This window comes from Corylus avellana, chromosome 11, assembly GCF_965113065.1.
Source record: "Corylus avellana chromosome 11, dhCorAvel1.hap1.2, whole genome shotgun sequence".
In the NCBI taxonomy this organism is placed as follows: Eukaryota; Viridiplantae; Streptophyta; class Magnoliopsida; order Fagales; family Betulaceae; genus Corylus; species Corylus avellana.
Window position 1 is genome coordinate 631,737 of NC_142500.1, and position 23,512 is coordinate 655,248.

Here is a 23,512-nt window from a genome sequence, read left to right on the forward strand (position 1 = left end):
TTAATTAATTTTTTTTTTTAAAAAAAAAAACTATTTTAGATAGTAAGTTTGTCACTGGTGTACTTGGAATAGTTCCCACTTAGAATAACATACAAAAAAAAAAAAAAAAAAAAGACAGATCGTGCATTTTATTCATCTGGCTTGATCAAAGGCAATTAATTCCCTTGAACAGAAATACAAAATTAATGTTGCTTTAAAAGTCAGAAGGCACTTAGTAATTAAGCATACAATTCATCAAATTAATTTGTAGAAGCAATATATATATATATATATACACACAAAATAAAGCCATTCACAAGACTCTTTCCTTAATTAATTAACCAGTGCCCCCAAAAGCGCATTGAAGCTTCTTAATCTGAGCAATGTCCAAGAAAATTGTTACTGGGTAAATCGTTTGCAAACAAAACGTAGTCCAGAATTTGGAGACCTGGGCTTGCACTACTGAAGCTAAGATATACTTCGACTGGAATTCGTTCGGAATTTAATTGGAAGTGAAGTAATCCTTGAGGGATAACGATTATGTCGCCCTTGTTTAGAGTTTTATAGTAAACTTTATTAGCTCCGGAAATAAACCCAACAATAATTTGCCCACTCACAACATGTACGACTTCTGTAGCTTTAGGGTGTGTGTGGATTGCCCCACCTCCACCAGCCGCCAAGTCCACGCAAGCAAAAGAGATTCCAAGCCCGTTCAGGGCAGGAAACTCCGCGACAGTTGCCCAAGTCACTGCAGCTTTACCAAGATTTGAGGTATTTCCGGCAACGCCTAAGCCGGAGTAAACAAAATCATTCACCGTCAACATTTCTGGCTTCTTGTAAGCGTGGCCTACTGCATGGGCTTTCAGGAGCTGTGAGGTATGCCACACAAAAGTCTGCACCGCAGCATGCCAGGCGGAAGAAAGCAGGAGAGAAACGGTGAAGATAATGGGAGATATTATCCTAATCACATACAAGATAATGGGAGAAAAGTTTGTTGATTTAAGCTTTTAATTAGGGTTTATTATATATAAAGAAGTTGGATAATATTGTGGAACTTTTGGCCGTGGCAATTGGTCGCTTGTAAACGAATTCGTTACTTATCAAGGAGTTTGAATTAGTCCCGTTTGATTTCGCTTAAAATACTTTTTTGTTTGCTTGAATTAATCTCACACACACACACACACACACATATATATAATCAAGGATATTCCCAAATAGCCATAAATACGAGTAATATGGTAAATTATGACCTATATGGAAAACAACACCTATATATTCGGTATCAATGCTACCATATTGGCCAAGAATAGATCAAGCTCAGATAGCTATGTTATCTCATTCTCTCCTCTCCCACGTTTATTTAGTTTTCTTGAATAGCTTTTAATGACTTTAGTGTTAGAGTGAGTGTCTCCAGTCCCGCATCTATTTAGTTTTCTCAAAGAGCTTTTACTAACTTTGGTGTTGGAGTGCCCGTAGTCCTTCGAGACTAGGGGCTTTCTGAAGACTCTTTTATTTTGTCGGAGGAGTTTTTGTTTGGCTGCCCAAAATATTGTATCAACAGTTTGATATCGTCTGTAAGAGCAATTGTTCATTTTCTCTTCAAATGGCTGAACTTTGTCGAGAAATGTTTTGTCGTTTTTGTCTTTCTTCCTCTTTTGCTCGAGTGCCACTACGTACTAGCAATATTATTAGAACATTGAAGAAGAAGGAAATGGAAGGGAAGACAGAACTGCTTCACTTTGGATAAAAATGAGTTTGGGATGGATATTTTCATAGATATGATTGTTGGAGAATGAATAAAAAATATTTGAAAAATAATTTTTAAAAGAAATGGTAAAAGTGAATAATTAAAATGTCGAAAATAATATAGCTACTTTTTTTTTTTTTTTTAAAAGTAACTAAAAAAGATAAATGTGATTTTTCAACTATTTAATTAGCTAATTAGTTTGATGAGGTTGTTGTGTCGAATATGGTCTTACTTGGAAAATTTCCATTTGGAAGGTAAATGCTAGATGCTCTTCTGGTGTTCTTCTTGTGTCTTTCTGATCTTATATATGTAAAAATTATTTTATAAATAACAAAAAAGAAAGTTGATCTTTTTTCTATCACTTAGTTTTTATAAAGGGAAATGCTAGGTTCTCTCAGAGTGGTCTCCTTGTGTCCTCCCCGTCCTAGGTGAAAATTATTTTATAAAAACCAAGTAAGAGAAATAATAGCAACTTTCTTTTTTGTTTTTTTATAAAATGGAAATGTTACGTGTTCTTTTAGTATTCTCCGTCCTCCCAACTGTGATGTGGCTTTTAAAATCAACTTTTAAAGTTACGTCACAGTTGAGAGGACACCAAGAAAACACTAGAAGAACACCTAGCATTTTCCTTTATAAAATAATTTTCACATAAGATCAAGAGGATACAAGAAGAACACCAGTAAAGTACCTAGTATTCAAATAAAATATCTACTTTAAATGACCCCCCCCCCCCCCCCCCCCCCCCCCCTTTTTTTTGTCTGGTATTGTGTAGCCTACTAGCCTTAGAATATATACTCGATCTATCCTCCCATTAATTTTCTTATTCCAGTCCATTTGGTGTTGGAATGATGTTTTTCAATGATAGCTAGAATTGATGTCCTATATATCCTCCCCTGCTTAAAAGATTTGTTCAACCTAGGAATGGGATTCGGAGACAACTTGGAATTAATTGGAAATCATGTCATATCAAACAAGAACTAAGGCTGATTAATTCCTATATGTTAAATCACTATTAATTATCCTAAAAAACTAACTAATAAGAATACGTAAATTTAATGATTTAATTTAGAGGGGGTAAATTGACAAAAATATGGTTCGAACTCATGATTTCTAATTTTGATACCATGTGTAAAATTTTTTAAACTAAGGCTCTGTTTTTTTCTACGTAATGCTTTCAGTGAAAAATATTTTTTCAAAAATTTTTAAATAGGGTTTTGTTAACTATTATTTTTCATCGTACCAAACACTCAAATATGCATAAAATATGTTTTGAAAATCATGTTACGCCAAAACAAACGGAATATAATAAAAATAAGCAAATTTAATTATTTAATGGATGACACAAAACACGTAAAACTTGTAAAGCAATAGGTACATACAATTACAAAGACCATTCATGGTACGTAGATCTCCAAATTAAGAGCTTAATTAATTAACCAGTGCCACCAAAAAAGGCCTTAAGCTTCTTAATTTGAGGAATGTCGAGGAAAGTTGTTGCTGCTTCCAATTCAGAGGGAAAATCGTTTGAAAACAAAGCGTAGTCGAGAACCTGGAGACCAGGACTTGCACTACTGAAGCTAACAAATACTTGGACTGGAGTTGCTCCGGCATTCACTACGAAGTGTGGTAATCCTTGGGGGAAAATCATGGCGTCACCTTGCTTCAGAGTTTTATAGTAAACTGTATTAGCCGAGGAAATAAACCCAGCAGTGACTTTTCCTTCCAAAACAATTATGGCTTCTGTAGCTCTTGGATGCGTGTGGATTGGAAAAACTCCACCAACCGCCAAGTCCGCACGAGCCAAAGAGATTCCAAGCCCGTTCAAGGCAGGAAACTCCGGGACAGTTACCCAGGTCACTGCAACTTTAAGTTTTGAGGTATTTCCAGCAACGCCTAGGCCGGAGTAAACAAAATCATTCACCGTCACCGTTTCTGGCTTCTTGCAAGGGTAGCCTACGAGGCTTTGAGGAGCTGTGAGGTCTGCCACACAGAAGTCCTGCACTGCAGCATGGCAAGCGGAGGAAAGCAGGAGAGAAACGGTGAAGATAATGGGAGATATCATCCTCATCACATACAAGATAATGGGAGAAAAGTAAGTTTGTTGATTTAAGATTTTAATTAGCTAGGGTTTATTTTATTATATAGAAGTTGGATAACACTGTGGATCACTTTTGGCCATGGCAATTGGTCGCTTAATTTGCATGCGCCCATGCGGGATTATTTCACGGGCAACCGCAAGAAGAAACGATAGACATTGAGCTGTAATAATGTCCGACGTGATCTTTCTTTTTTGGATCGCTTGTAAACGAATTCGTTACTTATTGAGGAGTTTGAATTAGTCCCGTTTGATTTCGCTTAAAATACTTTTTTGTTTGCATGAATTAATCATATTTTATGTTGGTGATATATATATATATATAGCCATTAATGCGAGTAATATGGTAAATAATGACCTATATGGAAAACAACACCTATTCGGTATGAATGCTACCATATATATTGGCCAAGAATAGATCAAGATCAGATAGCTATCTTCTCTCATTCTCTCCTTTCCCACGTTTATTTACTTTTCTCGAAAGTTTTTAATGACTTTAGTGTCAGAGTGTCTCCATCCCGCGTGCATTTAGTTTCTTCAAAGAGTTTTTACTAACTTTGGTGTTGGAGTGCCCCCCATCCTTGGGGACCGAAGGCTTTCTGAAGACTCTCTTTTATTTTATTGGAGAAGTTTTAGTTTGCCTGTCCAAAATATTGTATCAACTGTTTGACATCGTCTGTGAGAGCAATTGTTCCTTTTCTCTTTAAATGGTTGAACTTTGTCGAGAAGTGCGTTGTCATTTTTGTCTTTCTTCCTCTTTTGCTCGAGCACCACTACTAGCAATATTATTAAAACATTGAAAAAGAAGGAAATGGAAGGGAAGCGACAGAGCTGCTTTAGTTTGCATAAAAATGAGTTTGGGATGGATATTTTCATATATATGATTGTTGGAGAATGAATAAAAAATATTTGAAAAATAAATTTTTAAAAGAAATAGTAAAAGTGAATAATTAAAATGTCGAAAATAATATAGCTACTTAAAAAAAAAAGAAAAAAAAAAAAGAAGAAGAAGTAAGTAGCTAAAACAGATAAATGTGATTTTTTAGCTATTTAATTAGCTAATAAGTTTGATGAGGTTGTTGTGTCGAATATGCTCTTACTTGGAAATTTCCCATTTGGAAGGTGAATGCTAGGTGCTTTTCTGGTGTTCTTCTCGTGTCCTCCTGATTGTAGGTAAAAAATATTTTATAAAAAATAAAAAAGAAAGTTGATCTTATTTCTCTCACTTAGTTTTTATAAAGGGAAATGCTATGTACTCTCTTAGTGTTCTCCTTATGTCCTCCACGTCTTAGGTGAAAATTATTTTATAAAAACCAAGTGAGAGAAATAAGAACAACTTTCTTTTTATTTTTTATGGTAAAGTCCACATAATCCCCTCAAACTACCACTCAATTGACAATGTCCCCCCAAACTTCCAATTGTGACAATGTCCCATCCAAACTACCAAAATATTGTCAATGTCCCCCCAATACTAGCAATAAGACAAAAATGCCCCTATAGATTTTTCAATAAGACAAAAATATTCCTATAAATTCAAAAAAAAAAAAATTGATTTTTTAAAAAACGAAAAATTTTAATTTAAAAATAATATTTTTTAGACAAAAATTTTTAATTTTTTTTTCAAACGGAAATTTTTATTTAAAAAAAAAAAACTATTTTTTTTATTTAGTTTTAAAAAACAAAAAAATTCATTTTATTAAACGAAAATTTTATTTTTTTAAACGTAGATTTTTATTTAAATAAAATTATAAAACTAAAATAAAATAAAATAACGAAAATTTTCAATTTTTATAAAAAAAATAAAAGAAAAAATCGAAATTTTTTAGATTTTTTTCTTATAAAATTGATTTTTTTTTTTGTTAAAAAAAAAAAAAATTGGCCAACGTTTGGAATTTTTTTTTTTTTGTTAGTTTTGGGTTTTTTCTAGAAGTTTTAGTATTTTTATTTTTATTTTACTAGGGGTAATTTCGTCATTGGGGGAACATTGACAATTTTTGGTAGTTTGGGGGGGGGGACATTGTCACAATTGAAAGTTTGGGAGGAACATTGTCAATTGAGTGGTAGTTTGAGCGGGTTATGTGGACTTTCCTCTATTTTTTATAAGGGAAATGCTAGGTGTTCTTCTAGTGTTCTCTTGGTATCCTCCTAACTGTGATGTGACTTTTAAAATTATTGTTAAATTTGAAATTATCATTATTGACTTTTAATATATTGGTGATTTTAAAAGTCACGTCACAGTTGGGAGAACACTAGAAGAACATCTAGCAATTCCCTTTTTATAAAATAATTTTCACATAGGATCATGAGGACACGATAAGAACACTAGTAGAGTACCTAGCATTCAAATAAAATATCAACTTTAAATAATGGTTTTAAAGTTGTGTAGCCTTTTTTTTAATCCAAAACGTCTAATTGGTCTTTTTTTTTTTTTTTTTTGGTAGTGTGTAGCCTACTAACCTTAGAATATATACTCGATCTATCCTCCCATTAATTTTCTTATTCTAGTCCATTTGGTGTTGGAATGATGTCTTTCAATGATAGCTAGAATTGATGCCCTATATATTCTCCCCTGCTTAAAAGATTTGTTCAACTTTGGAATGAGATTCGGAGACAACTTGGAATTAATTGGAAATCATGTCATATCAAACAAGAACTGAGGCTGATTAATTGCTATATGTTAAATCACCATTATTTATCCTAAAAAGCTAACTAATAAGAATAGGTAAATTTAATTATTTAATTTAGAGGGGGTAAATTGACAAAAATATGGTTCAAACTCATGATCCCTAATTCTGATATCTACCATGCGTACAAAATTTTAAACTAAGGCTTTGTTTATTTCTACGTATTGTTTTCAGTGAAAGATATTTTTCTGGAAATTGTTAAACTAAAGCTCCGTTGACTATTATTTTTCATTGTATCAAATGTACACCAAAAATATAGAAAACATTTTCTGAAAATCATGTTAAGCCAAAACAAACAGAGCCTAATAAAAATAAGCAAATTTAATTATTTAATAGATACTTTAATTTCTTGGAATATTAGTTTCCATATGGAATAACACAAATTAAACACGTCAAACTTGTAAAGCAATAGGTACGTACATACAATTACAAAAGACCACTCATATATGGTACGTAGATCTCGAAATTAAGAGCTTAATTAATTAATTAACCAGTGCCACCAAAAAAGGCCTTAAGCTTCTTAATCTGAGGAATGTCAAGGAAAGATGTTGCTGCTATCAATTCAGAGGGAAAATCGTTTGAAAACAAAGAGAAGTCCGGAATCTGGATACCGGGATTTGCACTACTGAAGCTAACAAATACTTGGACTGGAGTTGATCCGGCATTCACTACAAAGTGTGGTAATCCTTGGGGGAAAATCATGACGTCACCTTGCTTCAGAGTTTTATAGTAAACTGTATTAGCCGAGGAAACAAACCCAGCGGTGATTTTCCCTTCCAAAACAATTATGGCTTCTGTAGCTCTAGGATGTGTGTGGATTGGATAAACTCCACCAGGCTCCATGTCCAGGCGAGCAAAAGAAAATCCAAGCCCGTTCACACCCGGAAGCTGCGCAGAAAATGCCGGGATAGTTGCCGCTTTGTTAAAAGTACCTGTGGTGTTTCCGGCAACGCCTAGGCCGGAGAAAACAAAGTCATCCACCGTGACATTTGCAGCCTTCTTGCAAGCGTAGCCTGCTGGGGTTTCAGGAGCTGTTAAGTCGGCCACACAGAAGTCCTGCGCACAGCAGCATGGCAGGAGAAAAGGAGGAGAGAAAAGATGAAGATAATGGGAGATATCATCTTCAATATCGTGCATGTTAGTTTGTTTAAGCTTTTATGGTCTATATATATTACTCCCGATTGTTTTCGCTTAAAGCAACAGCAAGAAGAAACAGACATGGAGCTGTAATCGTGACGTCGTGTGTGATCTTTCTTTTTCGCTTGCAAACGAATTAGTTGCTAGCCGGCCGGCCACCTTCAACATGTGGCTGTTGTAAAAGATATATATATATATATATATATATCGATGCAATAGTCAAGTCTAGACTGAATTTTGCTGCTAAAGTCTCATTTCATGGCTGAGTAGGTAGGTGGCCAAAAATGTCATCTTACTCGTGTAGCTAGTAATGGAAGTGATCAATGAATCATATGTGGAATATTCGATCAATGAAGTGATTGGAAATTCTTGCAATGGGTGGCCAATGGCAACTAGTATGTCATCAGCCAATGATTAGACCTTTTGTAAGAAGGTAGTATGAGATAGATAAATTATGGCCGTTTGGTTTGCGGAATAAATTATTAGATTGAATTAATTAACATTAAGTATAACTAATTCTTTATTTGGTAACATTTTATCCTTGTGAATAGTCTATTCACATGGGACTACTAATCTCATACACACAAGGTTAGCTAAACCACTAAAAAATGTATGACTTAGTTAATCATTTACTGTGGGATTAAAATTTCTCTACTGTTTCTCAGTTAGTTTTTTTTTTTTTTTTTTTTTTTTTTTTTTTTTTTTTTTAATTCTGTTTTTTGATTTGTTTTGATTCTCTATACCCTTTTTGCATAGTCTATATGTACCAATATGTTTTTTGATTCTGATTCACTGTACCAATATGGGTCCGTCTATATTATTTTTTTTCTCTGATTCATGAATTTTGTCTGATTCACTGAATTATAAAACTAAAACGGACTTTTTTTTTTAGTTAAAGATCTTACCGTTTCTGCATAGTCTATATGGGTTTTTTTTTTTTTTTTTTTTTTTAATTTATAAAACTAAAACTGAATTATAATATATTATGTTTCTTGGATTTTGTTTTTTATTTTTTTTCCTCTGATTCACTGGTTCTCTTCTCTGATTCATGAATTTTGTGTACCAATGTGTTTTTTTTTTACCGTTTCTGCATAGTCTATATGTTTTGTTTTTTTTTTTTTGTTTATTTATTTATTTATTTATTTATTTTCAACATAGTTTGAATTTTTTTTATTTTTTATTTTTTTTTTCAGTATAGTTGTTTATGTTTTTTTTTAAAAAAAAAATCCTTAATAATATAAATTGTATTTGTATTATAAGGGTATTTAAATTTGATCACAATACGATTCAATTCACCAACATATTGAATTGTACTAAACGAAGGAATATGATTAGCCAGTATATTCTACGCTCTTCTATTCCCAGTAGTAGCTAATCCTTTTTCCAATGGACTATACAATCCGCGAACCAAACAAGGCCTAGCTACCTTTCAATTCTTAATTGGTATCTGATTTGCAACCGTGCCTTTAAGGTAAGCCATACTTCTCGAGATGTAGAAAGCCCAACCACCTGAGTTAATAAGATCGATTGCTTCTGAAACAGAGGAAATCAACGTGTTGATTCTATAAATATAGGCAGGATACCATTGAGGATATCAAAGGGCATGCTGATGAACTTAGGGGGAACTAAGATCGATTTTTCCCATCTACATACCCAAAAAGTTGTTGGCCACCTATTACCAAATTAATAAGGTAATTAGGCGATTCAGGGCAGTGTTGTTTGCACTAGTGGTCGAATAAATTGAGGAAGATTAGGTGGCCATAGGGCTAGACGTTTGTCTTTAATTGCTTTGATATATACCATAAACAAGTTAACACCCAATTGGAAGAATGGTCTGATTAACTCTATTAATTATATGTTCTTGGGTACCTTTTTTTTTTTTTTTGAAGTTATGTTAATCTTGCAATACTTTTATTTTTTCTTCTAATCAAAAGGGTAGGCCGGGAGACAAATTGTCGCTATCCTACATAGGCATAACCATAATAGCACCTACCCGTTGGGAGCCGCATAAAAGGGGCCTAAACGGTGAAAACTGCAGGACTCAACCCCGGCCACCAGGGCATCAATGGGAACCAAGGTGGCTAATACTAATCAGGCATATGTGGAGATTCTCTATCGCAAAGATTCAAACCCACACCCTAGTATATGCCCAACCATTTTAGAGATTTCCTTAGGCCATTGAACCACCACCCTTAATGGTAATCTTGCAATACTTAATACAAGAAGAGTGTGATATCTAGAAAAACAGTTTATGGCGGAAACATCATCACATATGCACACTATCATTATCTTTAACTAGCACTATATATATAATCTTTGCTTTGCTATTGTTTATATATCTTTTTCTAGTGGCCGGGTGGCTTCTAGGATGACAACACATGTTAAGGAACATGAACACGTACATGACAATTTTATAGACAGATCGAGTTAGACTGACAGAAAACTATGTTCCTTGTCACTATTCAACTTGAGCCTACTGAAACAAAAGTTATGATTCTAAATGGAAGGTGCAAGGGAATTGCTATTGACAGTTGGAAAAATACAAAGTAACTGTTAAGGTTATCATAAATGTTAGTTTGGCGCTTAATGATTTTAAACATTAAACGTTTCATTGTCGATATGTATTTATAAGGCAATTCCTGAATACAAACTTGCCACTAATTTCTATCTTAGAGTTAATTTGTAGCATTCACATCCTACTTAGCAAATATTTAGTTAAAAAACACATTTTTTTATTTAAAATAAAGAAATGTGGGTGTGTTTTTTTATTTATTTTTTTAAAAAAAACTATTTTAGCTAGTAAGTTTGTCACGGGTGTACTTGGAATAGTTCCCACTTAGAATAACATACAGAAAAGACAAATCGTGCATTTTATTCATCTGCCTTGATCAAAGGCAATTAATTCCCTTGAACAGAAATACAGAATTAATGTTGCTTTAAAAGTCATAAGGCACTTAGTAAGCATACAATTCTTCAAATTTAAGTAGAAGCAATATATATATATATATATATATATATATATACAAAAGCCATTCACAAGACTCTTTCCTTAATTAATTAACCAATGCCCCCAAAAGCGCCTTTAAGCTTCTTAATCTGAGCAATGTCCAAGAAAGTTGTTGCTGCTACCAACTCAGTGGGTAAATTGTTTGCAAACAAAGCGTTGTCCAGAATCTGGAGACCTGGGCTTGCACTACTAAAGCTAACATATAATTTGGCTGGAATTCGTCCGGAATTTAATTGGAAGTGAAGTAATCCTTGAGGGATAACGATTATGTCACCCTTGTTCAGAGTTTTATAGTAAACTTTATTAGCTCCAGAAATAAACCCAGCGGTGATTTCCCCACTCACAACATGTACAATTTCTGTAGCTCTAGGGTGTGTGTGGATTGCCCCACCTCCACCAGCCGCCACGTCCACACGAGCCAAAGAGATTCCAAGCCCGTTCAGGGCAGGAAACTCCGGGACGGTTGCCAAGGTCACTGCAGCTTTAAGAGGATTTGAGGTATTTCCAGCAACGCCTAGGCCGGAGTAAACAAAATCATTCACCGTCAACGTTTCTGGCTTCTTGCAAGAGTAACCTACGGGGCTTTCAGGAGCTGTGAGGTCAGCCACACAGAACTCCTGCACTGCAGCATGGCAGGCGGAGGAAAGCAGGAAAGAAACGGTGAAGATAATGGGAGATATCATCCTCATCACACACAAGATAATGGGAGAAAAGTAAGTTTGCTGATTTAAGATTTTAATTAGCTAGAGCTTATTATATATAGAAGTTGGATAACACTGTGGATCACTTTTGGCCGTGGCAATTGGTCGATTTATTTGCATGCGCCCATGCAGGATTATTTCACGGGAAACCGGAAGAAGAAACGATAGACATTGAGCTGTAATAATGTCCGATGTGATCTTTCTTTTTTGGATCGCTTGTAAACGAATTTGTTACTTATCGAGGAGTTTGAATTAGTCCCGTTTGATTTCGCTTAAAATACTTTTTTGTTTGCTTGAATTAATCATATTTTATGTTGGTGATGATATATATATATATATATTTTCCCAAATAGCCATTAATGCGAGTAATATGGTAAATTATGACCTATATGGAAAACAACACCTATTCGGTATGAATGCTACCATATATATTGGCCAAGAATAGATCAAGATCAGATAGCTATCTTCTCTCATTCTCTCCTCTCCCACGTTTATTTAGTTTTCTCGAAGAGTTTTTAATGACTTTCGTATCAGGGTGTCTCCGGTCCCGCGTGTATTTAGTTTTCTCAAAGAGCTTTTACTAACTTTGGTGTTGGAGTGCCGCCGGTCCCCTTTCTGAAGACTCGCTTTTGTTTTATCAGAGAAGTTTTAGTTTGCCTATCCAAAATATTGTATCAACCGTTTGACATCGTCTGTGAGAGCAATTGTTCCTTTTCTCTTTAATTAATGGTTGAACTTTGTCGGGAAGTGCGTTGTCGTTTTTGTCTTTCTTCCTCTTTTGCTCGAGCGCCACTACTAGCAATATTATTAAAACATTGAAAAAGAAGGAAATGGAAGGGAAGACAGAGCTGCTTCAGTTTGGATAAAAATGAGTTTGGGATGGATATTTTCATAGATATGATTGTTGGAGAATGAATAAAAAATATTTGAAAAATAATTTTTAAAAGAAATAGTAAAAGTGAATAATTAAAATATCGAAAATAATATAGCTATTTTTTAAAAAAAAAAAAGAAAAGAAAAAAGTAAGTAGCTAAAAAAAGATAAATGTGATTTTTCAGCTATTTGATTAGCTAATAAGTTTGATGAGGTTGTTGTGTCGAATATGGTTTTACTTGGAAATTTTTCATTTGGAAGGTGAATACTAGGTGCTCTTCTGGTATTCTTCTCGTATCCTCTTAATCCTATGTGAAAATTATTTTATAAACAACAAAAAAGAAAGTTGATCTTATTTCTCTCACTTAGTTTTTATAAAGGGAAATATTAGGTGCTCTCCTAGTGTTCTCCTTATGTTATTCCCGTCCTAGGTAAAAATTATTTTATAAAAACCGAGTAAGAGAAATAAGAGTAACTTTCTTTTTTGTTTTTTACAAAATAATTTTCATAAAAGATCAAGAGGATATGAGAAGAACACTAGTAGAGTACCTAGCGTTCAAATAAAATATCTACTTTAAATGATGGTTTTAAAGTTGTGTAACCTTTTTTTTTTCTTTATCCAAAACGTCTAATTGGTTTTTTTTTTTTTTTTGGTAGTGTGTAGCCTACTTGCCGTAGAATATATATACTCGATATATCCTCCCATTAATTTTCTTATTCCAGTCCTTTTTTTTAAAAAAAATAATAATAATTAATTAATTAATTAATTTTTATAATTCCAGAACATTTGGTGTTGGAATGATGTACGTCTTCAATGATGGCTAGAATTGATGCCCTATATATCCTACCCTGCTTAAAAGATTTGTTCAACTTTGGAATGGGACTCGGAGACAACTTGGAATTAATTGGAAATGATCATGTCATATCAAACATGAACTGAGGCTGATTAATTGCTATACCTTAAAGAGAATAACTTGTATAGAGTCTTGGCACAAATCAAGGCTTTTGTACCTTCCATTAAAAAAGTGAAACATCAGCGTGGAACACTATAACAAAAATATGATATTCCACCTAATATTTTTTCTAGAATACCTAAAACAAAACACCTTCTAGAATAAACTTTTCATATTTTTTTCCAAAACCACCATAGCCACTAACCTGCCGCTGAAGATGCCGCCGGAAATGAAGCCGGCCGGTACAGAGAAAGCAAGAAACGACGCCGGCCAGTACCCCTCTCTCTCTCACCGGCGGCAACAAAAACTATCACAAAAGTAACCAAAATTAAGATTCATTCATCCCTGCTTTAACAGTATCTAGACAGAAAAATCATTCACAATAAGCAGTAAAAAAACAAGAAGAAAATCATTGAGAATTGTTCCAAGACATTTTTTTTTTTCATCTAGAAGATTAGAAGATTAGAAAACATCACCGGTGTGTGAGAGAGAGGGAGCACAATAGAAAAAATCTCTGTTGTCACCGATGAGAGAGAGAGGGGAACCAGCCGGTGTCGTCTTCGGCTTTCTCTGTACCGGCCGGCGTCGTCTCTAGCGGCAGGTTGGTGGCTGGGGTGGTTTTGGAGAAAAATATGAAAAGTTTGTTCTAGAAGGTGTTTTGTTTTAGGTATTCTAAAAAAAAAAAAAAATTAGGTGAAACACCATATTTTTGTTATAATGTTCCACGCTGATGTGTCACATTCTTATTGGAGGGCACAAAAGCCTTGGTTTGTGCGAAGACCCTATAGAAGTTATTGCCGGCGTCGTCTCCAGCGGCATGTTGGTGACTGGGGTGGTTTTAGAGAAAAATATGAAAAGTTTATTCTAAAAGGTGTTTTGTTTTAGGTATTCTAGAAAAAATATTAGGTGGAACACCATATTTTTGTTATAGTGTTTCACGCTGATGTGTCACCTTCTTATTGAAGGGCACAAAGGCCTTGGTTTGTGCAAAGACCCTATAGAAGTTATTCTCTATGTTAAATCACCATTAATTATCGTAAAAAATAAACTAATAACAATAGGAAAATTTAATTATTTAATTTAGAGGGAACAAAGTTAACATGTGAGAAGCACATGCTTTTTAAATAACATGTGAGAAGCACATGCTTTTTAAATAAAATTTCTTCCAACTCTATCCTTGCACTTAAAAAATAGCATTGTTTCTCACATGAAAAGTGACACATGTCATTTTTATAGAATATGTTAGAAGAATTTCCTCCAACCCAGTTTGAAGGAAAACTTTGTCCATTTAGAGAGGTAAATTGACAAAAATATGATGTCTCCAAAGAGTAGCTCAATCGGCTGGGGACCACGCCTCATGAAGCAGAGATTACTAGTTCGAATCCCCTCTCCCCTTCTTGTGTGGACATGTCAAAAAAAAAAAAAAATGACAAAAGTATGGTTCGAACTCATAATCTCTAATTCTGATGCCATGTGTAAAAAATTTTAAACTAAGGCTCTGTTTATTTCTATGTAATGTTTTCAGTGAAATATATTTTTCTGAAAATTGTTAAACTAACGCTCCGTTGACTATTATTTTTCGCTGTATCAAACACCAAAAAATATAGAAAACATTTTATGAAAATCATGTGAAGCTGAAACAAACAGAGCCTAGTAAAAATAAGCAAATGTAATTATTTAATAAATACTTTAATTTCTTGGAATATTAGTTTCCATATGGAATAACACAAATTAAACACGTTAAACTTGTATAGCAATAGGTACGTATGTACAATTACAAAAGACCACTCATATATGGTATGTAGATCTCGAAATTAAGAGCTTAATTAATTAATTAACCAGTGCCACCAAAAAAGGCCTTAAGCTTCTTAATCTGAGGAATGTCAAGGAAAGATGTTGCTGCTACCAATTGAGAGGGAAAATCGTTTGAAAACAAAGAGAAGTCGAGAATCTGGATACCGGGATTTGCACTACTGAAGCTAACAAATACTTGGACTGGAGTTGATCCGGCATTCACTACAAAGTGTGGTAATCCTTGGGGGAAAATCATGGCGTCACCTTGCTTCAGAGTTTTATAGTAAACAGTATTAGCCGAGGAAACAAACCCAGCGGTGATTTTCCCTTCCAAAACAATTATGGCTTCTGTAGCTCTAGGATGTGTGTGGATTGGATAAACTCCACCAGGCTCCATGTCCAGGCGAGCAAAAGAAAATCCAAGCCCGTTCACACCCGGAAGCTGCGCAGCAAATGCCGGGATGGTTGCCGCTTTGTTAAAAGTACCTGTGGTGTTTCCGGCAACGCCTAGGCCAGAGAAAACAAAGTCATCCACCGTGACATTTGCTGCCTTCTTGCAAGCGTAGCCTGCGGGGGTTTCAGGAACTGTAAAGTCAGCCACACAAAAGTCCTGCACGGCAGCGTGGCAGGAGAAAAGGAGGAGAGAAAAGATGAAGATAATGGGAGATATCATCCTCATCGTCACGTACAAGTATTGTTGGTTCGTGTTAATTTGTTTAAGCTTTTATGGTCTATATATATATAAATATATAAGCAACAGCAAGAAGAAATCAGCGAAAGACATTGAGCTGTAATCGTGTCGCGTTTGATCTTTCTTTTTCAGCGAAAGACATTGAGCTGTAATCGTGTCGCGTTTGATCTTTCTTTTTCGCTTGCAAACGAATTAGTTGCTAGCCGGCCACCTTCAACATGTGGCTGTTGAAAATGATATCCAATAAAATTATATATATATATATGATCTAGACCATCAATCATGCATGCCGTCACTTTTTTGTTTGTGTGTGTGTTTAAAAAGAGAATTATATTAATTTACACCTAAGGAGATAACAAACAATTCTCAAAGACCAGGACCAGAAGGAAACAAATATGATGATATCATAACAACGTACCTTAATATGTTTAACAACGTACCTTAATATTAATAAAGTTGGATAGTATTTCTTAAAAAAAGCATGTGCCGATTAATTACAGTCAAATTTTGTGGCCATATTTATATATATATGTCGATGCAATACTACTCAAGTCTAGACTGAATTTAATTTGCTGCTCAAGTCTCATTTCATGGCAGAGTGGGTGGCCAAAAATGTCATCTTGTGACATTGGATCTACTCGTATAGCTAGTAATGGAAGTGATCATTAATTAATCATATGTGGAATATTGAACATGCATGCGTTCTATTAATTACGGTAAGCCATACTTCTCGAGATGTAGAAAGCTCAACTACCTGAGTTAATAAGATTGCTTCTGAAACAGAGGAAATCAACGTATATATTGAGGATAACTTGATCCCCTGTTGATTCTATAAATTTAGGCAGGATATCATTGAGGATATCAAAGGGCCATAGGGTTAGACGTTTGTCTTTAATTGCTTTGATACCACAAACAAGTTAACACCCAATTGGAAGAATGGTTTGATTCACTCTATTAATTATTATATGTTCTTGGATACTTAATACAAGAAGAGTTTGATATCTTGTACAACAGTTTATGGAAACATCACCACATATGTACACTATCATTATCTTTAACTAGCACTATATACATAATCTTTGCTTAGCTGTTGTTTATCTTTATTTAGTGGGTGGCTTCTAGGATGACAACATATGTTAAGGAACACATGGCAATTTTATAAACAGATCGAGTTAGACTAAAAGAAAACTATGATCCTTGTCACTGTTCAACTTGAGCTTGCTGAAACAAAAGTTATGATTCTAAATGGAAGGTGCAAGGGAATTGCTATCGGCAGTTGGAAAAATACAAAGTAAGTACTGCATGTTAAGGTTATCATAATGTTAGTTTGACGCTTAATGATTTTAAAACCAAATCTTCAGAGGCCTAATCATCTCATAATTTCTATTTTCTACTATATATGGGCATTGAAAATGGTCTCCAAACATTTCATTGTCGATATGTATTAATTTATAAGGCAATTGCTGAATAAAAACACAATTCTCTATTTAAAATAGAGAAATGTGGGTGTGGTTTTTTTTGAATAGTGTTTGAATAGTGGTTTTTTTTTTTTATTTACTTTGAATAGTTCCCACACTTAGAATAACATACTTAGAATCCTCCTCCCCTTTCTTATGCGAACATGTTAAAAAAAAAAAAAAAAAAAGAATAACATACACAAAAGGCATACAGATCATGCATTTTATTCATCTGGCTTGATCAAAGGCAATTAATTCCCTTGAACAGAAATACAGAATTAATGTTGCTTTAAAAGTCAGAAGGCACTGAGTAATTTGTAGAAGCAATACATATATATACAAACGCCAATCACAAGACTCTTTCCTTAATTAATTAATCAGTGCCCCCAAGAGCGCCTTTAAGCTTCTTAATCTGAGCAATGTCAAGGAAAGTTGTTGCTGCTACCAATTCAGTGGGAAAATCGTTTCCAAACAAAGCGAAGTCCAGAAGCTGGGTTCCTGGGGTTGGACTATTGAAGCTAAAATATGCTTCGGCTGGAGTTTTTTGGGCATTCACTAGGAAGTGTATTAATCCTTGAGGGAAATGATTATGTCACCCTTATTCGGAGTTTTATAGTAAACTTTATTAGCTCCAGAAATAAACCCAGCGGTGATTTTCCCACTCACAACATGTACGACTTCTGCAGCTCCAGGGTGTGTGTGGATTGGCGCAACTCCACCAGCCGCCATGTCCAGACGAGCCAAAGAGATTCCAAGCCCGTTCAAGCCAGGAAACTCCGTCACGGATGCTGAGGTCACTGCAGCTTTAAGAAGATTTGAGGTGTTTCCGGTAACGCCTAGGCCAGAGTAAACAAAATCATTCACCGTCAGCGTTTCTGGTTTCTTGCAAGCATGGCCTACTGTCAGGAGATGTGAGGTCTGCCACACAGAACTCCTGCACCGCAGCATGGCAGGAGGAGGAAAGCAGCGGGAGAGAAACGGTGAAGATAATGGAAGATATCATCCTCATCACATACAAGATAATGGGAGAAAAGTAAGTTTGTTGATTTAAGATTTTAATTAGCTAGGGTTTATTATATATAGAAGTTGGATAATACTGTGGAACTTTTGGATTGGTCGCTTAATTTGCATCTGCCCATGCAGGATTTCACGGGCAACTGCCAGAAGAAACGATAGACATTGAGCTGTAATAATGTCCGATCAATGTGGTCTTTCGTTTTTGGATCGATTGTAAACGAATTCGTTACTTATCGAGGTGTTTGAATTAGTCCCCTTTGATTTCGCTTAAAACACTTCTTTGTTTGCTTGAATTAATCATATTTTCTGTTGGTATATATATATATATATATATATATATAATCAAGGATATTCCCAAATAGCCATTAATGCGAGTAATATGGTAAATTATGACCTATATGGAAAACAACACCTATATATTCTGTATGAATGCTACCATATTGGCCAAGAACCTCTCCCATAAAAGGAGTTACGTACACTATACAAGTATAGATCAAGCTCAGATAGCTATTTTTTCTGATTCTCCCCTCTCCCACATTTATTTAGTCTTCTCAAAAAGCTTTTAATTAATGAATTTAGTGTCAGAGTGATTCCGGTCCCGCATATATCTATTTAGTTTTCTCAAAAAACTTTTACTAATTACTTTGGTGTTGGAGAAGGATCGGGGCTTTCTGAAAACTCTCTTTTATTTTGTAGGAGGAGTTTTAGTTTGACATCGTCAGTGAGAACAATTGTTCATTTCCTCTTCGAATGGTTGAACTTTGTCGAGAAATGCATTGTCGTTTTTGTCTTTCTTCCTCTTTTGCTCGAGCGCCACAGCTACTAGCAATAAAACATTGAAGAAGGAAATGGAAGGGAAGACAGTTGTTTCAATTTGGATAAAAATGAGTTTGATGTGATTTTTTAGCTATTAAATTAGCTAATAATTAAGTTTGATGAGGTTGTTGTACGTGTCGAATATGGGCTTACTTGAAAAATTCCCATTTGGAATAACACAAAACAAAGATAGTGCATTTATTAATCTTGCTTTATCAAAGGCACTTGCCTTTAACAGAAATACAGAATTGTTGCTTTGAAAGTCAGAAGGCATTCAGTAAGCATACAATTCAAACTAACTAGTTCCTAGAAGCAATACAAAGACCACTCACTCACAACACTCTTTCATTAATAAACCAAGAAACTGCTACTGGGCAAGAAGAATCCTTAATTAATTAATTAACCAGTGCCCCCAAGAACGCCTTTAAGCTTCTTAATCTGAGTAATGTCCAGGAAAGTTGTTGCTGCTACCAACTCAGTCGGTAAATCGTTTGCAAACAAAACATAATCCGTAATCTGGAGTCCTGGGCTTGCACTGCTGAAGCTAGCATATGCTACGGCAGGAATACGCCCGGAATTAACTTGGAAGTGAAGTAATCCTTGAGGGAAAAGCATGATGTCACCTTTCTCAAGTTGTTCAAAGTAGACAGTATTAGCTGAGGAAACAAACCCAGCGCAGATTGTTCCTTTCTCAACAATCAGGATTTCTGAGCCTCCAGGATGTGTGTGGAATGGCACAACTCCATCAAGCGCCAAGTCCAGACGAGCCAAAGAAATTCCAAGCCCGTTCAGAGCAGGAAACTGCGCAGCAAACGCCGAAGTGACTGCCGCTTTAATAAGATTTGAGGTGTTTCCGGCAATGCCAAGGCCAGAGAAAACAAAATCGTCCACTGTCACCGTTGCAGCCTTCTTGCAAGCGGAGCCTGCGGGGCTTTCAGGGGCTGTAAAGTCGGCCACACAGAAGTCCTGCACTGCAGCATGGCAGGAGGAAAGGAGGAGAGAAAAGATGAAGATAATGGGAGATATCATCCTCACAAGTATTCTAGCTAGGGTGTGTGCCTGATGGTGGTGATTTGCTGCCACTAATATACACATAGAAGTTGGATAATAATGTGGAACTTTTTGGCCATTGCAAGTTGCAATTGGTTGCTTTGGATGCGCCCATGTAGGTTTTCACGGGCGAACAGAAAGAAGAAACGACAATCATCGAGCTGTAATATTGCATGTCGGATGTGATGTTTTTTAGGGATAACAACAAGAAGTCTCTTTTCTAAAGGAATTTGTTGTTGAAGTAATAATTAAATAATTAAATTTGAGATAAGTGATAATTTATTATGTAAGAGCTTAATATGTATGTTTGACTATTGAAGTTAATCTCCAGGATTTTCGATCTTCAACCAATAACCTGTTACGTACGTAATATATATGCTAGCTAGCTAGCTTGTGAGACTAAATTAAGGGAGATCTTGAGAATAGTTATGGTACGAGAAGTCCGTATGATATGTTCATAAATGAATGGGGAAACGTCAAAATATATATATGTGGTCTGCGAGCACATGGGGGGGATAGAAACGAAGGGATAATAAGACATTTTTGACAGCTAAAAGGAGATTGATCCTCTGCAAGTCTTCTGCACTAGCGCTATAAATGGTAGCCATAGAAAATAAGTTGAGATAGATCGATATCTATCCTTAATTTCTTGATTGTAGATAATTGATGCCTGATTTGCATGATTCATGCCTTTTAGTGAGGAGAAAATGCCTTTTAAAAATTAAGCCCGCCCATTGGAGTTAAGATTTTTTTTAAGGAAATTAATTGTTAAGTAATGTTAAATCACGTGCGTACTATTTATTTCAAAATTTTAAGCTGATAAGAAAATAATTTAATTATTTATTTAATATTGTAAAACTCTATTTATTAATTAGGAAGACTCAATACGTGAAATATTTAATTGAAATGAAAGATGAATAACAAAAACAATAGTCGAATTCAAATTTTTTTACTCTGATACCATGTTAAATCATCAACTGTCTCAAGAACTTAACCTAATAGAAAAATTGTTAATCCTAACACTGAGGATAATTTGAGATCTTGGTGATCATACCATAAAGGCAAGATCGAGACATTTTCTTATGCACCGGTCAACAGAGGGCATATTGCTGATGATCAACTTAGGAGGACTAAGATTATCAATTGCTCCTCCCATTGATCTATATAACCAAATTAAAGAGTTGTTGGCCATGTAGTTGTGTAGAAACGAGGTAATTAATTTTCCTTGGTACTCATCATCTTGATAGAAATAATTAAGCCCGGCTGACATAAAATCATACGTTTGTCTTTAATTGCTTAACACTCAATTGGAATTAAGAATGGTTTGATTCAGTCTATTAATATGTTCTTGGCCGGATACTTAACACAAGCAGAGTTTGATATCCAATTGCTTAACACTCGATTGGACATTTATTTTTGCTTTGATGCTCCTTTATCTTTATCTGGTGGCATCCATGCATGGTGGCTTCTTATCCTTATCTGATGTTTGATGTAAAGCTATCCTCAACACATATAACAGTTAAGGTTGTGATCATGCATGTTATTTGATGGTAAATGGTTTTAAAATCTGAAATCCAAATCCATTTGTAATAACACAAAACACAGATGGTGCATTTATTCATCTTGCTCAATTATCAAAGGCATTTTTCTCTGACAGAAATACAGAAACCTTGCTTTAAAAGTCAGAAGGCACTCAATAATTAAGCATACAATTACAATTCAAACTTGAAGAAACAATACAAAGACTCTTTCATTACTAAACCAAGAAAACAATTAAACAACTACTGACTAGATCGAAGAATCCTACTCTCAATCACAACAAAGGGATCATTATTGGGAGAGCTTAATTAGTTAGTGCCCCCAAGAACGCCCTTAAGCTTCTTAATCTGAGCAATGTCAAGAAAAGTAGTTGCTGCTACCAATGGAGTGGGTAAATCGTTTGCAAACAAAGCGTAGTCCACAATCTGGAGACCTGGGCTTGCGCTACCGAAGCTAGCATATGCTTTGGCAATAGTTCCTCCTGCATTAACTTGGAAGTGAAGTAATCCTTGAGGGAAAACCATGATGTCACCCGTCTTCAGAGTTTTTAAGTAAACTTTATTAGCGGTGGAAACAAAACCAGCGGTGATTGACCCTTGAACGACAAGTAGGACTTCTGAACCACCAGGATGTGTGTGGAATGGCACAACTCCACCAGCCGCCAAGTCCAGACGAGCCAAAGATATTCCAAGCCCGTTCACACCAGGAAACTGCGCCGCAAACGCCGGGGTGACTGCAGCTTTAATAATATTTGAGGTGTTTCCGGCAACGCCTAGGCCGGAGAAAACAAAATCAGCCACCGTCACCATTGCAGGCTTCTTGCAAGAGTAGCCTGCAGGGCTTTCCGGAGCTGTGAGGTCACCCACACAGAAGTCCTGCACTGCAGCATGGCAGGAGAAAACAAGGAGAGAAAAGATGAAAATAACAGGAGACATCATCCTCACAATTCTATTGTTGGTAATTGTGCTTCATATGGTGGTCTGGTGCCACTTATATATATATAACTTGGATATTGTGGAGCTTTTGGGTCGCTTGGGATGCTCCCATGCAGGATTTCACGGGCAATAGAAAGAAGAAACGACAGACATTGAGCTGTAGCCTGTAATACTGCATGTCGGATGTGATTTTTTTTTCCCAGAAAACGACAAGATGTCTCTTTTTTGTTTGGAATTAATGCGGGAATAGACAGAAGTATATATCTTCTGCTCTGTGACAACTGTGTCTATGTAAACGAATTCGTTTGCTTCGAAGAGTTTTTTAGTCATTTAATTGAAGGTTAAATTTAAAAATAAATTTCCGAGTCAAAGTGCCTTTTTTTTTTTTTTAATAAAAATTTAAAATTATATTATTTAAATATGATGTAGCAAAATTGGTTGAAAAACCAACGGAATGACCAATTTCAAATCCACAATAAACTTATATATATATATATATATATATATATAATGCAGTCAACTCCATTCAATTCTAATTGTTTAATATCTCCACCAGTCATAATGGACTGAAGATAATGTATAGTGATTAGTATTCAATTCTTATTGAATATCACATCTTATTGTTTAATATCTCTCCTTCAGTCATAATGTTTTTCTTTATTTCTGAATATGATCAAGAGAGAGATAGAATTGGCGGTGCTAATTGTGTTGTTAATATAGCAGTGTGAAGTAAAGATAGAGGAGAAGTTGCCCTAAACAAGCAACAATTGTATTGGAGTGAAGATAATGTATAATGATTAGTTAGGGTTTGTGAAATCCGTAAGATACGTTATAAATTATTGGAGAAACATAAAATGTGGTCCATGATCGAGCACATGGGAAGGAATAGAAAGGGAGGAATAAGAAGACATTTTGACAGCTAAAAAGGATCCACTGCAAGTTTTGTCCACTTCAAACGGTAGCCATGGAAAATTGTGTGGATCTTAGGAATGCCCTTTCTTCCACGGTTTCTCTGGATTACCTTGTCCCAAGTAACA

At 35.1% G+C, this 23,512-nt stretch overlaps 5 protein-coding genes and 3 pseudogenes across 5 annotated transcripts; all 8 read right to left on the bottom strand.

Moving 5' to 3' along the window:
• Positions 1 to 316: 316 nt before the first annotated feature.
• LOC132165228 (auxin-binding protein ABP19a-like) lies at positions 317 to 2,560 on the bottom strand (annotated as a pseudogene).
• A 598-nt stretch (positions 2,561 to 3,158) lies between these two features.
• On the bottom strand, positions 3,159 to 3,794 carry LOC132166609 (auxin-binding protein ABP19a-like). The gene has a single exon (XM_059577455.2). The coding sequence runs from the start codon at positions 3,792 to 3,794 to the stop codon at positions 3,159 to 3,161; it is 636 nt and encodes a 211-aa protein (XP_059433438.2).
• Positions 3,795 to 6,898: 3,104 nt separating this feature from the next.
• LOC132166483 (auxin-binding protein ABP19a-like) lies at positions 6,899 to 7,626 on the bottom strand (annotated as a pseudogene).
• Positions 7,627 to 10,699: 3,073 nt separating this feature from the next.
• On the bottom strand, positions 10,700 to 11,338 carry LOC132166668 (auxin-binding protein ABP20-like). Its single transcript, XM_059577523.2, has one exon. It carries the CDS (start codon positions 11,336 to 11,338, stop codon positions 10,700 to 10,702), a length of 639 nt encoding a protein of 212 aa, XP_059433506.2.
• A 3,672-nt stretch (positions 11,339 to 15,010) lies between these two features.
• On the bottom strand, positions 15,011 to 15,649 carry LOC132166629 (auxin-binding protein ABP19a-like). The gene has a single exon (XM_088511656.1). The coding sequence runs from the start codon at positions 15,647 to 15,649 to the stop codon at positions 15,011 to 15,013; it is 639 nt and encodes a 212-aa protein (XP_088367782.1).
• A 1,842-nt stretch (positions 15,650 to 17,491) lies between these two features.
• Positions 17,492 to 18,127, bottom strand: LOC132166674 (auxin-binding protein ABP19a-like; annotated as a pseudogene).
• Positions 18,128 to 19,125: 998 nt separating this feature from the next.
• Positions 19,126 to 20,056, bottom strand: LOC132165863 (auxin-binding protein ABP20-like). Its single transcript, XM_059576556.2, has one exon. It carries the CDS (start codon positions 20,044 to 20,046, stop codon positions 19,351 to 19,353), a length of 696 nt encoding a protein of 231 aa, XP_059432539.2. The 5' UTR covers positions 20,047 to 20,056; the 3' UTR covers positions 19,126 to 19,350.
• Positions 20,057 to 21,591: 1,535 nt separating this feature from the next.
• LOC132165862 (auxin-binding protein ABP19a) lies at positions 21,592 to 22,530 on the bottom strand. Its single transcript, XM_059576555.2, has one exon. It carries the CDS (start codon positions 22,476 to 22,478, stop codon positions 21,849 to 21,851), a length of 630 nt encoding a protein of 209 aa, XP_059432538.2. The 5' UTR covers positions 22,479 to 22,530; the 3' UTR covers positions 21,592 to 21,848.
• Positions 22,531 to 23,512: the final 982 nt, after the last annotated feature.